The sequence below is a fragment of the Hypanus sabinus genome, chromosome 11 (assembly GCF_030144855.1).
Source record: "Hypanus sabinus isolate sHypSab1 chromosome 11, sHypSab1.hap1, whole genome shotgun sequence".
NCBI lineage: Eukaryota > Metazoa > Chordata > Chondrichthyes > Myliobatiformes > Dasyatidae > Hypanus > Hypanus sabinus.
Window position 1 is genome coordinate 33,055,492 of NC_082716.1, and position 17,019 is coordinate 33,072,510.

The 17,019-nt window shown below is 38.5% G+C and overlaps 1 protein-coding gene across 9 annotated transcripts in view; it reads right to left on the reverse strand.

Annotated features, from left to right (window-relative positions):
- Positions 1-518: 518 nt before the first annotated feature.
- zgc:114041 (uncharacterized protein LOC574425 homolog) overlaps positions 519-17,019 on the reverse strand; it is a 47,162-nt gene continuing 30,661 nt past the window's right edge. For 8 of the 9 annotated variants that reach the window (XM_059984079.1, XM_059984082.1, XM_059984084.1 and 5 more), the window contains 2 exons: positions 15,504-16,271; positions 519-1,137 (listed from right to left, as the gene is read on the reverse strand). In XM_059984079.1, the coding sequence (XP_059840062.1) occupies positions 896-1,137; positions 15,504-16,271 (1,010 nt within the window). In that variant the 3' untranslated portion in view covers positions 519-895. Of the gene's footprint in view, positions 1,138-8,104; positions 8,201-15,503; positions 16,272-17,019 lie in introns of those variants that run through there. The other variant, XM_059984087.1, reaches the window with a different exon arrangement.

Sequence of the window (17,019 nt, forward strand, 5' to 3'; positions counted from 1 at the left end):
ATCTGGGGTGTTGAGACAGTATTAATGTTTCCAGTAAGAGACCACGTGAATTTGGGCCATTCCGCAATCTGTAGCAGTTCAAGTTTCATGCAGGTGGTCATCTTAGTTTGCCGGAGGGAACGCTTCCAAATGAACTGCTCATTTGGCTCTGCAAAAGCAAAAAGACTGACATTCAAAAAGAAAAAAAAAATCTGCAGATGCTTCAAGTACAAAATCAAAACAGAAAATATTGGGAACACTCACAGTGGGTCAGGTAGCACCTATGGAGCCAAAGTTTCAATGACCCTGCATCAGAATAGGTAAAGTGAAAAGTGACAGAGAGGGTGGAGGTAGGGTGTATAACTCTAATTCAGGAAATCTGTCAGATAGGGCATGGCCAGAATTATTAAGGTGATTGGATGTTTATAGAACCATCTTATTGACAGATTAATGAGAGGAATTAAAGAATAAAAAAAAGAGATGTGAAATACAGGTGGCAGCTATTGCTCCACATGAAATAAATTGCACATCAGAATGTATCTGTGGATAAATATATAAAACCAAATGCTATTTGGAAGATACAAACTGATCTGGCATACAAAGTATTTTGCTAAAATAGTAGCAACTAGAATATAGGACAAATTGTCCATTTAAATATATATATTCTTTTCGGGGGGAATGAAAAATTTTTCTCCCCACAAAATAAAATTGCTTTATTGAAACCGTAAGACTATTAATCTTTCATTATGTGTAAAGCACTTACTGAAAGCCCATGGCAATCTGTTGATCTGAGTTTTAATACACCTCATGGAACATTCAAGCTTATGCACTGATGCATTGCCCAGAGTTACAAAAGAAATTGATGCCCCAAAGGAATGTTCACCCAAAAGGGAAAATCTGAACATAGCATTGACCTTCATTCAGACATAGGTTCCAAATCTTCCATTCTGTCATTATCCACCTTCATTTTCTCTGCTTCTTTCTGAGATTGGTCTTGAGATTTAAAACCTTCCATCTCCTTTTCTGAGCCTTGAACAGAATGCTGCCCACAAGTCAAGAGGTAGTCAACTGGGATGAGAAAGGAACTTGCAATCAACATCCCTCCTCCAGCAAGCAAGAACGCAGTGCTGTAATCTTTAGTCCAGTCCACCACTAACCCTGCAACAGAAGAGCAACAGCAGTCAAAATTAAGCTAGTTTTGTGCTTTGTCTAGATACAAGAGGAAATTAATAGTCATCAATTCTGTTAAATACCTTGTGGCAGTAAATCTGTTAAATCTCTTTTTTCTCTTCAAATTCTCATTCTAACAGCTCTCATTTATGACATCACTGCAACATTTTAAAGCAGTAATAGTGGCCTTAACAAATGAAAACCTCCCAAGGCGACCGTCAAGTGAAACGTCAGAAAATATTTGTCTCTCGTAGAGAGGTATCATACAGATGATGGAAAGCATTCTCAAAGAGGCAGGTTCTAAATATGGATCTTAAAAAGTAGAGGTCAGAATGAGATCTATTATCACTGGCATATGTTGTGAAATCTGTTTTAACTTTGTGGCTGCAGTACAATGCAATACATAACAAAAGAGGGAAAAACTGAATTACAGTAAGGAGGGCATGTTCTGGGTGGTGGGGGTCCTTAATAATGGACACTGCCTTTCTGAGGCACCGCTCCTTGAAGATGTCTTGGATACTACAGAGGCTAGTGCTCAGGATGGAGCTGCCTAATTTTACAACTCTCCGCAACTTACTTCGATCCTGTGCAGAAGCCCCATCCCCAAGCCAGACAGTGATCCGGCCAATTAGAATGCTCTCCATGTACATCTGTAGAAATTTGCGAGTTTTAGGTGAAATACCAAATCTCCTCAAATGAAATAAAGCCACTACCTTGCCTTCTTTATAGCTGCATCGATATGCTGAGGTGGAATAGAAGTTCTAGAGCAGGAATGCTCTAACTTTTTTATGCCATGGACCATTACCATTAAGCAAGATAGGGAACTGCTGTTCTGCACTTTGTGCATGGTATCTATCCAGAAATTTCACTTCAGAACTAGGCATGGAAAATACGGACAAAGGGTCTCGGCCCAAAACGTCGACAGCGCTTCTCCCTATAGATGCTGCCTGGCTTGCTGTGTTCCACCAGCATTTTGTGTGTGTTGTTGTTTTATGGTAAAAATGGAATTTGCTGTGGCTCTTATGTCATGGGATTTGTGATAAAATGCTGAAGGGATTTCGTGCCCACTGTCCATTAAAGGAGAGAGAAGTCTATAATGAGTTGCTCTTCTGATAAGTATTCAAAAACACTGGAAGTGCTCAGCAGGTCAGACAAAATAGATCTGTGGTGGTGTCAGTACAGATTTACTCCCAAGTACAATTCTAGATATTTAAGTTTTATTTCAAGTTTGCAAGGATCCAGGTTAAGTGGCTCTTGGCAACAGTACCTGTGATGTGCGATGAACAAACTGAAATCCAGGTAACTGAATGGGGCAAAGTATTCTGTAAAGGTCTTCTATCCCACGAAAGCCAGCCACCTTTTGATATATCAACTGCTCTAACGCCAATCTTAGATCTTTTATACAATGTCCACAGCAACCGTTTCGTGGGGGGTGGAGTTTCAAGATGGCGACATAAGCATCTGCCTTTTAGGCGCTCTTCATTTTTTCAACTATAATCACCCTTTAATTAAATCTTTTCGAACCTAATCATATGAGTTGATACTTTTGATTAACTTTTTTTTTCCTAAAACAATATTTGATTTAATCTTGTCAAACTTAAAATGGCTACAAGCAAGAAATTGTCTAAGGATCCTTTATCCATCGACGCAATTTCTCATCTTCTGGACGCTAAACTTGCAACTTTGGAAAGCAGGCTAGAAAGTAAATTGGAAAGTAAACTGGCGAGTTTGGAAAATAAGCTTACCACGAAAATATCTGAACTTGAAGGAGTTGTTAGATCGCTTGATACTAAGCTTCAATCGCAGGCGTCAGATATTCAGCGGCATGAAGATAAGATTACGACTCTTGAAAAATTAATTTGTGAAAAAGTACGTACAATTGAAGCGCTGGAGAAGAAGGTACATTCGACTGCTAAAACAATAGATCAGTATAAGTTTAAAATTACTGATCTTGAAAACCGATCTCGCAGACAGAATTTGCGAATTATCGGGTTCCCCGAAAAAGTTGAGTCCGGTGATTTAACTGAATTTTTCTCTAAATTATTGTGGGAAATTTTCGGTGGTGAAGGTTTGCATACTAAACCTGTTATCGACCGCGCTCACAGAGTTGCGAGGTTTTCGGCTGCGAGTGGCAAACCACGAGCTGTGATTGTTCGCCTTCATTATCCTCGGGAGAAAGAGCTTTTAATTTGATTAGCTCGTAAAAAAGGTATGATTTCTCACAATAGCAACACATTCCGAATTGTTGAAGATTATTCATTCGAAGTAATGAGAGCAAGAATCGCTTTTAAACCAGTGATGGCAGAGATTCATTCGATTGGACTTAAACAAGCTTTAAGATATCCAGCGAATCTTAGAATTACGTTGAACGACAACAGTCAGCAATTTTTTAATACTCCGGAAGAAGCGAAGAAATTCATTGAAGATTATCGATCTTCTAGTGCAAGTTGAACTATGTGTTATGCTGAAGATTTTTTGGAGAGAAGATGCCATTTCATTTTAAGTTTTAACCTATTAAGCTGGGTTATAACTTCTTATCCTGATCTATGGGTCGGGTTTCTTTTTTTTTACTATCATCATCGTTTATAGATGCTCTTTTAATTTTTTATAATATCTCTTTTTTTTATTATTCTTTTTTCTGTTTCGGATATACACGTTTATATTTTGTAATAAGGATTTACTTTTTTTAAGATGTCGCTTCTTCTTCCCATAAGACTTTGCTTTCTGTAAGCATTTATTTGTTTGCCTGCACTTGGAAATGGGACGAATGTTTTGGATTTTTTGGTCTTATTTTATATATATTGTAGTGTCTATTAAATCTTTTTTTAATCCTATTTTGATAACTTTTTTTATTAAATTTTTTAATAGATTTGTAACGTTCTCCTTCGGGTGTAACGAAACGCCGAATTTAACGTCCGGATAAACCACAGCCAATGCAAACCAGATCGCAGTAAGATTAACCATTTACTGTTCACTCTTCACATTAACATATGGTGAAAACTGTTGATAAAACAATACAAGATTGATACAGTATTTGTTCCTTCCTTAATATCACATTTCAAGTGTAAATACTTGCAAAGGTGACTATAACTACATTACACTAAGGTGCAGTATACAGGGAGAGTTTACCTGCTCCATTGACTACTTTAAATACACTTCCATGCAAACTATCCGCGATTCTTTAACTAACAAAAGCATAAACATTATCTACCGTCGTTACTTCTAACAGGATCAGCGTTAACATCTTAGTTCAATATATCGATTATCTATTAACTTACAGCGTTGCTCTCACTGTGATTTCTCATGCCTGTAAAACTGCTTGTGCTCAGGTGAGCCTCGTGGAAAGCCCCCACCCTCGCGCTAATTTCAAACCGGTGTTTTCCCACAAGACGCGGCGAAACCGGATGTGACGTCATCGCATGCCGATATATTTTACATGCAATGAATACACTTTAAACACTTCTAATTCTAACTAGAAAATACTATTGAATGAATTACTAAGCGAAAATATTATAAACTAAATAACTGTCGTAAAGACAGCACACTCCCCGCTTGACCTTCGTAAGGTCACAATGAGCAGAGTACAAAACTTAGTCTCTTAATCAGTCATTGGGTAGAAGTAGAATAACTTCTGTAACTGGCCCTTGGTAAATTTTCACATCGCCTTGGTTGGTAGTCTTCAATTCGATCTTCCTGACATGTCCATCCCCGCTAGGGAATGTAGCAGTGATTCTGGCCGTTGGCCAGCTGTTGCGGGTGGCTTGCTTGTCCCTGAGCAGGACTAAGTCTCCAACTTGAAGATTCCTGCGGGGTTCTGTCCACTTTCGTCTCTGTTGCAACGAGTGTAGATATTTCTGTCTCCAGCGGGACCAGAACTGATTTGCCAGAGCCTGGACTTGTCTCCATTGCTTTGTGTACAGATCCCTGTCTGAAAAGTCTCCTGGTGGAGGAGGTGCCCCTGCCTTCTGTGTAAGGAGCATTGATGGCGAAAGTATAAAGGGGTTTTCTGGGTCAGAAGACACAGGTAGGAATGATTGTGCGTTTATAATGGCTGTGACCTCTGCCATTAGGGTGCACAGTACCTCGTGGGCCAATCGGGTGCGTTGCTGTATCTCAGGTTTCCTTTTCCAGGTTTTCCGTAAGGACGTGAACCGTTTGACTGCCTGCTCTTTGTTATCTGGTGAGCGCTGGCATGGTTCTCTGATAGGCAATGGGGCAACCCCATTATTTGCTTCATCTCTGAAGACCTTGGTGTCTTCGGTTTTTAAAGAAATGGTATCTTGAGCTGATTGTGCAAGTTTGTCGTCATACTTCATTAGAGCGAAGACTGACTGGCCCAGCGACTCGTCGCTTGCCTCGCGCTTGTTAACGCCTTGTTGTGCTTCCTTGATGCACGGGACACTCGGGCAGGGTTGAAAGATTGAATGGCGGCCACTCTCTAGCACATTGGTCTTGAGTGTGTTAACCATCGGTTTGTGTACGTCACCGAGACACACCTCTCCTATCACCACCCAGCCCAGATCCAGACGTTGCGCGAAGGGGGCATTGAGTGGTCCATTGATCTGCTGCCTAACCTTGTGTACCTGGATAACATCTCTTCCTAATAGCAGGAGTATTTCCGCTTTCGGATCCAGTTCTGGGATGTGTTTGGCGATGTGGTGGAGATGCGGCTGGTGTAGCACCGCACTTGGTGTCGGGATCCCAGCGCGGTTATTCATGATTTCATTGCACTCTAAGAGCGGAGGGAGACAGATGACGACTTTACCATCCAGGGACTCGATCTGGATGCCTTCTGCCTTCCTTCCTTGGGTTTCCATGTTGCCTGAGCAAGTTTTGAGGTAGTATGGGAACCGCTCACTCTCAATGTTGAACAATTTAAAGAACTCTGGACTGACTAGTGAACGATTGCTCTGATCGTCCAGAATCACATAGGCTTTGATGGCCTTGTCTTTGGCTCCTCTAGGGTACACCTTAGTGAGGCAGATCTTGGAACAAGAACGACTTGACTGAGCTTGACCGCAAACTTCTGTACAGTTCGTGCTGACAGCTATTGACCTAGAGTGAGCCTCTCCCTCCCCGCCGTCCTGTTGTGGGGGTGAAGGAGCGCTCTCGGTTTGCGGTGACAGGTCAGGATGCATGGCCTCGACGTGATCTGGGCTGTCACATTCCGGACACTTCACGGCGATCGTACACTCTCTGGCGAGGTGAGAGGTTGAGGAACAGCATCTAAAACATATTCTTTTCTCCTTGAGAAGAGCCGTCCTCTCTTCAAGGGGTTTTTCCCTAAACATTCTGCATGCTTTCAGGGGGTGAGGTTTGTTATGCAACGGACAATACTTGCCAGGGTCGTTGTTAGTCGTAAGGGCTTCGGTCTTGAGCACTGACACGGGTTTATCAATGTTGAAAACATTCGAAACGGATCTGCCTGGCTTGGTGTAAATCGAACTGCTTCCTGGACCTACAAGGCTAGGGTCGTTTCGCCTCTTCGCCTCCTTGCACACAAACCTAGTGAGGTACTTAAAGGGAGGAAATCGACCATCGTGGTCTTCCTTGTACTCTGAGGCAACAGTCAGCCACTTGTCCTGCAGCCCAAATGGAAGTTTGTCCACAATTGGTCTAATCCCGGATGGAGTATCTAGGAATACTAGACCAGCTGAATAGCCATCTTCTTTGGCGCCTTGGATCTCCATGAGTAAATCTCCGAATTCTCTTAACTTAAAGTGATCTTTGGCTGACACCTTAGGAAAGTTTTCCAGACGTCGATATAGCGCCGCTTCAATAATGTCGGGGGCCCCATATCTCTCCCAAAGTCTCTCCCACGCTTCGCTTAAGGCTAGCTCAGGTTTGTTGATGTACACTGAACGCATGCGTCTCACCTGGTCGCGTGATTCTTTCCCCAGCCATTTCGCCATAAGGTCCAACCTTTGGGTTGCACTGAGCTGGACCCCGTCAATCACGTTGGTGAATGTGGAGAGCCAAGCACGGTAATTTTCGGGTTTATCGTCAAACTGGTACAGTCCCGAAGTGACGAGATCCCGTCATGCTAAATACTGCAGCGTGGGATCGGCTGCAAGCGGCATGCGGGCTGGAGAAGTACGTTGGCGCCCATATGACTGAGAACGCACGTTTCTCATGGAATTTGCCATCCTGGATTCAACCTCCGCGTCTCTTCGCATCGAACTTTGTAACTTTGGTGTCAAAGTATATCGGTTGTCAGCTCTTTCATTCTTGACTTCATCGCGGGGCCGCGAGGGTAAATTCTCTTCCTCGTAGCTGGGGAAGTTATCGAATAGGTATGGAGAGGGGAGACGAGCCTGCCTGTCTGCTTGATATTGTACATAGTCGCTCGTGCGTTCCAGTCTGGTCCTTTCCAAAGCAGAACTTGTTTCGGTCAGATCACGCGACCCTTCAGCTTCTTCTATGTACTCTGCTTCCACCCTGGCAGCTTCTCCTTCTCCTTCTAGCTGCAGCACATGCAACTCTGTCAATATTTTTGTCATTTCCAACTGGGTTTCGGCTTCTCTGGCGGCCTCTTCTCTTTGTCTGGCAGCCTCTTCTCTTTGTCTGGCAGCCTCTTCGGCTTCTCTGGCGGCCCTTTCTTTCTGGATTTCGGCTTCTCTGGTGGCCAGTTTCATTTTCAAAACTGCCTCTTGTTTGGCGTAATGCAGTCGCACCTTGGCGGCTTCTGCCTTGGCTCTTGCCTGTGTGGACTTACTTGATGTCGTTCTACTGCCCTTGTCGCTGGGCGCCATCGACTTGATCCCGGATCGAGCTGACATTGCAGCACTTGGAACACCTGATAACGCCTGGGTGGGCTTACTTGATGTCGGTTTACTGCCCTTGTCGCTGGGCGGCGTCGACTTGATGCTGGATTGAGCTGACATTGCAGCACTTGAAACACCTGATAATGCCGCTTTTTCACTGTAACGTTCTCCTTCGGGTGTAACGAAACGCCGAATTTAACGTCCGGATAAACCACAGCCAATGCAAACCAGATCGCAGTAAGATTAACCATTTACTGTTCACTCTTCACATTAACATATGGTGAAAACTGTTGATAAAACAATACAAGATTGATACAGTATTTGTTCCTTCCTTAATATCACATTTCAAGTGTAAATACTTGCAAAGGTGACTATAACTACATTACACTAAGGTGCAGTATACAGGGAGAGTTTACCTGCTCCATTGACTACTTTAAATACACTTCCATGCAAACTATCCACGATTCTTTAACTAACAAAAGCATAAACATTATCTACCGTCGTTACTTCTAACAGGATCAGCGTTAACATCTTAGTTCAATATATCGATTATCTATTAACTTACAGCGTTGCTCTCACTGTGATTTCTCATGCCTGCAAAACTGCTTGTGCTCAGGTGAGCCTCGTGGAAAGCCCCCACCCTCGCGCTAATTTCAAACCGGTGTTTTCCCACAAGACGCGGCGAAACCGGATGTGACGTCATCGCATGCCGATATATTTTACATGCAATGAATACACTTTAAACACTTCTAATTCTAACTAGAAAATACTATTGAATGAATTACTAAGCGAAAATATTATAAACTAAATAACTGTCGTAAAGACAGCACAAGATTGCTGAACTTACATCTATATTTTGTAATATGGCTTTTTCAAAATGTCGTTTCTTCTTCCCATAAGTCTTTGCTTTTGAAACGTCATTTTTCTTGTATTTGAACATGGAATTTTTTTTAAAGGTATATTACACTTTCAAATTTTAATGTTTATACTTTTTTTTATTAATGATCGTTTGTTTTATTATATTATTTTTTCTCATTCTGATTGATATATATTCTCTCTTTGCAACCCTATATTTAAATCTGGGTGTTATATAGTTTTTTTAAATCTTTTTATGGAGCTGCCATCTTGAAATGGGGGTAATATTAGTGTTAGTTTATGTGCCTGCCACTTGGCTTTTTTTCGAGGGGTGGGGGGAGGGGGGAGGGATCTTTTTTCACGCTTTTGCTTTTTATTTTTTTGCTTTTAGTTCATGGGCCGACTTCAAATTATTAATATTGGTGAGGTGTCATGTTCTCCGGTTGCTCCTGTATCATTTTTCCTTCTTCCTGAATTATGGGTTATGTGTTTTTTTTAACCTTTCATGATATATACAATTAATATTAGCATGATGGATAAGTCTATTAATTTTATTTCTTGGAATACTAATGGTTTAAATCATCCGATTAAACGTAAAAAAATATTTAAAGTATTCCATAGACTAAATGCTAATATTATCTTTGTACAGGAGACCCATATTAGGAGAGAGGATAATCAATACTTTTTTAGGTTCTGGAAGGGTCAACAATTCCATTCGAATTGTACTGCTAAAATTAGGGGTGTGTCTATTTTTATAGACCCCTCAATTTCGTTTATACATCATGAAATTATATCTGATCCACAGGGCAGATTTTTGTTGATTACTAGTTCACTTTTTAACCGAAAAGTGGCTTTAGTTAATATTTACGCTCCAAATTTTGACTGCCCTGATTTTTTTAAACGTTTATTTACTGCCCTTCCTAATCTAAATGAATATATGTTGATAATGGGCGGAGATTTCAATTGTTGTTTGAATCCTTTGATGGATAGATCTAAACCTATTCGAACTCTTCCGAATAGATCAGCTTTACTTATTAACTCTTTTATGGTTGATTCGGGAATTACTGAAATATGGTGGTTTTTGAACCCTAAAGATAAAGAATTTTCATTTTTTTCACATGTATATCATAGTTATTCTAGAATTGATTATTTTCTTATTGATCATTGTTTATTAGCAGATGTTATTGATTGTAAATATGATTCTATTGCTATTTCGGATCATGCACCTTTGAAGTTATCTATCAAGATTTCGGACTCTTTCATTAATACTAGAACTTGGAGACTCAACGCTACTTTGCTTCAAGATCCAGAATTTATTACCTTCATAAAACAGCAAATTGACTTATTTTTTTCAACAAACTATACCGAAGAGATTGACAGAGGAATACTTTGGGACTCTTTTAAGGCTTTTATTCGTGGACAAATTATCTCATATTCTGCTGGTAAAAGAAAACAAAGATATTTAGATATAGCTTTATTGGTGGATAAAATTAAAGAAATTGTTAAGATTTATTCCATTACTCCTACCAAGGAACTTTATAAGAAGGGAGTTGAACTGCAAATGGAACATAGCTTACTGTTATCTTCTTCAATTGAGAATCAATTAATTAAGACCAGGGCTCAATTTTATATCCATAGTGATCGAACTGGTAAATTGTTAGCTAATCAATTAAAAGCTATTTCGACTAAGTGACAAATTATTAAAATTCGTAAACAAGACGGTAATCTGACTACTGATCATAAAGAAATTAATAATACTTTCCAAGATTTTTATAAATCTTTATATCAATCAGAATTTGATGGTGATCTGTCTATGATGGATAATTTTTTTTAACAATTTGAATATTCCCAAACTGACAGATGAAGATCGAAGTTTATTTGATGCTCCTATTCCTATGGCTGAGGTAGGAGAGGCTATTTCATCGATGAATTCAGGGAAAGCTCCTGGCCCTGATGGTTATATTATAGAATTTTTTAAAACTTTTTCTTCTTTGCTTTCCCCTTGGCTATGTGAAATCTTTAATCATGCATTTATTAAGAACAGACTACCCCAGTCCTTTTATGAAGCTACTATTTCTTTAATTCTTAAAAAAGATAAAGACCCTACTTTATGTGCATCCTATCGCCCTATATCGTTACTAAATGTAGACTCTAAGATTCTTACAAAAATTTTAGCTATTAGGTTAGAAAAGGTACCATCACAGATTATTTCAGGAGATCAAACTGGTTTCATTAGGAACCGATACTCCTTTTTTAATGTTAGAAAATTGATTAATATAATTTACACTTCCTCACCCACAACCCCAGAATGTGTTATTTCATTAGATGCTGAAAAAGCTTTTGATAGAGTTGAATGGACATACTTATTTAATGCCTTGAAGAATTTTAATTTTAGTTCTAATTTTATATCATGGATTAAATTAATATATTATAAACCTGTTGCTTCTGTTCTTACGAATAATTATAGATCCTCTTTTTTTCAATTATCTCGTGGTACGAGACAAGGTTGTCCCTTAAGTCCTTTATTATTTAATATTGCATTAGAACCTTTAGCCATTGCTATTCATGAATCCCCTAATATTTTTGGTATTACCCGTAATGAGAAATTATACAAGTTATCGCTCTATGCTGATGAATTGTTGTTATATATTTCTGATCCTGATAATTCTATTCCCGCTATTCTATCCTTGTTGGTTCAATTTGGTAGTTTTTCTGGTTACAAATTAAATTTGGATAAGAGTGAACTCTTCCCCTTGAATGCACAAACTTTACTGAATGACAGGATACCATTTAAAATTGTTACTGATAATTTTATTTATTTAGGTATAAAAATTACCAAGATTTATTCAGATTGAATTTTTTACCTATGCTTCATCAAATTCAACAACTTACTACTAGATGGTCTCCTTTATCCTTATCATTGGTTGGTCGGATCAATGCTGTTAAAATGATGATTTTACCGAAATTTTTATATTTATTTCAAGCCTTACCAATTTTTATTCCTAAGTCTTTTTTTGATAGCATTGATTCAAAAATTTCCTCATTTGTGTGGCAAAATAAAAACCCCAGATTAAGTAAAAGACAGTTACAGAAATCTAAAAAAGATGGTGGTTTAGCTTTACCCAATTTTAGATTTTACTATTGGGCGAATAATATTCGGAATTTATTATACTGGAAATTAGATTTAGATTTACCATTGTGCCAACAGTGGGTAAATTTAGAATGTAATGGTACACAAGGATATTCTTTATTTTCTGTTCATGGCTCTTCTCTCCCTGTTGATTTAGTTAAACTTAATAAACAGATATCTAACCCTATTGTCAAACATACATTACGAATTTGGTTTCAATTTCGTAAATTTTTTACTCTAAAAAACTTCGTTCTTGATAGCCCTATCTTACTTAATTTTTTCTTTAAACCCTCTTTAACAGATCAAGCTTTTAATATATGGAAAAGGAAAGGTATAATATGTTTTCGCGATCTTTTTTCTAAAGGTAGTTTGATGTCTTTTGATCAACTTTCTAACAAATTTAAATTACCTAAATCTAATTTTTTTAGATATTTACAAATTAGAAACTTTTTGTATAAAGTTTTACCATCCTTTCCTAATTCAACTTTGATAGATTTTTCAGATATGATTTTTACTTTAAATCCCTGTCAGAAGAGATTAGTGGCTCTTATTTATAATATGATTATGAAGATACAACCAGAGATATCAGGTAGAATTAAACAGGAATGGGAAAAAGAACTTCAATACAATATTTCAACGGAAAAATGGGAAAAAATTTTACAAATGGTTAATTCTTCTTCTATATGTGCTAAACATGCTTTAATACAATTTAAGGTTGTACATAGAGCTCATATGTCTAAAGATAAGCTTGCTCGGTTTTATTCTCATGTTAATCCTCAATGTGACAGATGTCATTTAGATGTGGCTTCATTGACCCACATGTTTTGGTCATGTCCTACTTTACATAATTATTGGAAGGACATATTTGCTACCATTTCCTCAATTTGGAATATTGATTTACAACCTCATTTTATCACTGCAATTTTTGGTATACCAAATGAAGATGATAGTCGATTCTCCCCTCCAATTAGACGAATGATTGCCTTTGTAACATTAATGGCCAGGAGATCTATATTACAAAATTGAAAAGAAGTAAATCCTCCTACCACATTTCAGTGGTTCTCTCAAACTATTTCTTGTTTAAGTTCAGAAAAAATTAGAAGTACTATTTTTGATTCATCAATTAAATTTGAAGAAACTTGGGGACCGTTCATTCGACACTTTCATATGAATTAATTTGACTTCTTCCAGACCTTTACTTTTATTATTCTTGTTCTGGTATGGAGTTCCGGAGTTTTTGACACTATCATATACTTATAAACTGTTATTATTGCCCATGTTAGTTCAGGTTTATTTTTTTTATTATTTCCTTAAATATACATTTTTTCTTATATTTTATAATTTCTTTTTCTTTTGATGATTATTTTTAATCTTTTCATGTATAATCAATATAGATTAGATTGATATTGTATGATCCTTTTTCGCTGATAGTTTAATAAGATATTGTTATCTTGTTACTAATTTAATTTCAAATCTATTATATTCATAACCTATTTAATATAATATTATGTTATATTCTTTTTTTTAAAAAAAACTAATAAAAAGATTAAGAAAAAGCAACCGTTTCATGGAATAATGAGCAGTTGTACTAAAACTCTTCGTCTACAGAATACTGATAAGTCCAGAAATTCCCCATTCAGACAGAGTTTCTGCCTGACAGCTGATCTTCCCTGGCTCTGAAAGGAAGGTTGGTGGTTGGAACAGAGGGCAACTTTTGGCACATGTGCCTCATTAAAAGAAGATAACCAGATTTAACTGTTGATATGGACTGTTGTGTTGCATGCATGATGGTTCTATTCCATAAACAGTTTATTCCAGAATGCACAAAAACCTCAAACTGTGTTAATGCTACTTCATATTTCAATAATGTGTTTATATATCACTTTCCTTCAAGTAAAGCATCTGTAAAATTCCTTTTCTAGAATTCAATTCAGATAAATAAGATGTTGATAATTGTGTTCAGAAAGTTTAACACACTGACTAGCCCTGAGGAAGTTAGAATTTTATCCTGTCAGTTTCAGGTTTTATTTTCTATGCATTTTTGGACTGCCTAATCAGTATTTGATACAGGTTAAAACATCTCAAGTATAGCACATCACCTTCAATATTATATATAAAAAAGATAAACAGCTGTTGATATTACACTCAATTCCCAATGCATGCTCACTAGATATTGAAACTTAACAGCTTTTGTTAATAAGGGTAAACAGAATGGCAATTTCAACTGAAAAATGAATTTTGACAATCTGATAATTCTGAAGAGTTCATTCTGTTAAACCTACAAGAATTTTGTGCAGCATCTGGGAATGAAAAATGTTTAGGGAAATCCCCTTATTGGTAAATCTTCAATTAAGTTCAGGAGGGTGAGTAACAAGATGTTCTGTACCTGTGAAGGAGTAGTTTTCCAACTAGAATATGATAATATTAGTTTTTAAACATTCATTCTGGCTACATTGATGACGATTTACTATTGAATCATGAGAATGTTGTCAAAAGCAATTCTTTTTGAAAAGTGGAAATATTTTACAAAGCATCTCATCTTTTTCATCAATGCTTCCAATTTGCAAATGCAAAACAATTCACCAAGTTCATAATTCAAAAAGGATCTTAGAAATGCCAAATATAGTTCTAGTTGTTTCTCTTTTTTTATTTTTACACACACGCTAACTGGAAATTGGATATATTAAACTGTAGTTTTGGGTTAAGCATGTGAGATTTTGACAAACAGGCCACATCAGTCACTTTTGGGCCACCCACATCTCACCATGTTCCGATCCAATCTAATCTGAAGATTTTCTTAAAAATTCTCTTTGTCAATTAAGACAACAAACATTTTCCCCCAGCAATCAAAAGCCAATCACATATTGTGTAATACATATCAATGAGTAACATTGACAATTAAATTAAATGGATGGCAACAGTATTCACCAATCAAGCATTGTCTGAACTAATTTCTCAAAATGAGGGGAGATTTGAGAGTTTACAAAATTATGAGTATAGATAGGATAAATACAAGCAGGTTTTTCCACTGAGGCTGGGTGAGACTAGAACCAGAGGTCATGGGTTAAGAGTAAAAGGTGAACTACTTAAGGGGAAACTGAAGGGGGAAATCTTCACCAAAAGAGTGGAGAGAGAGTAAAACAAGCTGCCAGCAGAAGTGGTAGATGTGGGTTTGATTGCAAAGTTTAAGAAAATTTTGCTTAAGTCTATGGACGGGGGGGGGGGGGGGCGGGGGTGGTATGGAGGGCTGTGGTCCAGGAGCAGGTCAATGGAACTAGGCAGAATAACAGGTCGGCATGGACTAGATGGGCCAACAGGCCTGTTTCTGTTGTAGTGTATGATGATTCTATATGGTCAGGTGATAACTCGCTTCTATGGAAGACAGGTTACCTGCATACAAAGCAACTGTACAATTTCAATCATCAATGCATCTGGAGCAGCAACATTATCAATAGCAAAAGAAGATAATGAAACAGTGTTGATGAGCAAGGCAAGACAATAAAAAGACTTCTTAAAACAATAAACCCCCCCCCCCAATTGTTTAGCACCTATCACGGCAGAGAAGGAACTAATGGAAACTAAAAGCCGATATTAAAGAACGCTACCTGCCAGGGGTGGTCCTGCAAGGCATCCAATACTCCGGAAGAACATAAGTATTCCTAGTGCATTGCTCAGATTCTTCGCTCCCACCACATCAGTCACTACTGTGATGAGAAGAGCCATCGTAGTCCCAACGAAGAATCCACATCCGCAGCTGAAGACAATGAGCGAGGCATAATTCTTAGCTAATGGGAAAAGCAATGTAAGTACACTTAAAATAGTAGTCACTATTATTGTAAGGCGGACTGACGTCAAGAGCCGCATATTGGCAAACCAACCGCACCCAACTCTTCCAATGAGGTCAGAAGCTGACCAGTAAGACATCAAAAAAGCTGCTTTAAAATCCTCAATCCCAATACTTTGGGCATGAGGAACTAAATAGATCATAGGAATAAATAGGCCCATCACAGAGAAAAGCCCAAATAGGATCAAATAAATTAACTTTGGCTCCTTCAGACGAGTCAGGTCTTGAAAATAAGCAGACGAGCAACGTGAATCATTTCTGGCAAATGATGGAGCAGATTTCTGACATTGCTTCTGTAAGGGCCTCATTAGGGCTCCGCAGACACAGATGTTCAGGTGGATTCCCGCAATGATCATCATTGCTTGCTGCCAGGACATTGTGTTGATAAGCCACTGGTAGAACGGTGTGAAGATGAAGACGAAGACGCTATCTCCAGCACTGGACAGGGCATTTGCTAACGGCCTCCGGTCTGTGAAGTACTGATTGACCATACTTACAGAGGATATCCAAGCAAGCCCATTCCCCAACCCTAAAGGAAATTAAAAAAAAAACAATTGACAAGTCAAGAAATTCCCAGTAACCAAAACATAAAACATTAAGCTCAGAAACCCTGAAAGATCCTACAGTATCAGTTTCCACAATTTTGCCTCAGTCTATACATGGGCTGGTCAGGTTTCTGATAGACCTACACAAGGTCACCTCTAGTTTGGCCCCATATCCCAAAATTAGTTTTATTTAGAGATGCAATATGGTAACAGACCCTTCAAGCCCAACAAGCCCATGCTTCCCAATTGCACCCAGGTAACCAATTAACCATGACACACACAAAATGCTAGTGGAAAACAGCAGGCCAGGCAGAATCTATAGGGAGAAGCGCTGTCGACGTTTTGGGCTGAGACCCTTCGTCAGGACTGATCGAAAGGAAAGATAGTAAGATTTGAAAGTAGTGGGGGGGAGGGGGAAATGCAAAATGATAGGAGAAGACCGGAGGGGGTGGGATGAAGCTAAGAGCTGGAAAGGTGATTGGCGAAAATGATACAGAGCTGGAAAAGGGAAAGCATCATGGGACAGGAGGCCTCAGGAGAAAGAAAGGGGGGGGGGGGAAGGAAGCACCAGAGGGAGATGGAGCACAGACAAACAACTAAATATGTCAGGGATGGGGTAAGAAGGGGAGGAGGGGCATTAACAGAAGTTAGAGAAGTCAATTTTCATGCCATCAGGTTGGAGGCTACCCAGCCAGTATATAAGGTGTTGTTCCTGAACCTACTAACCACACT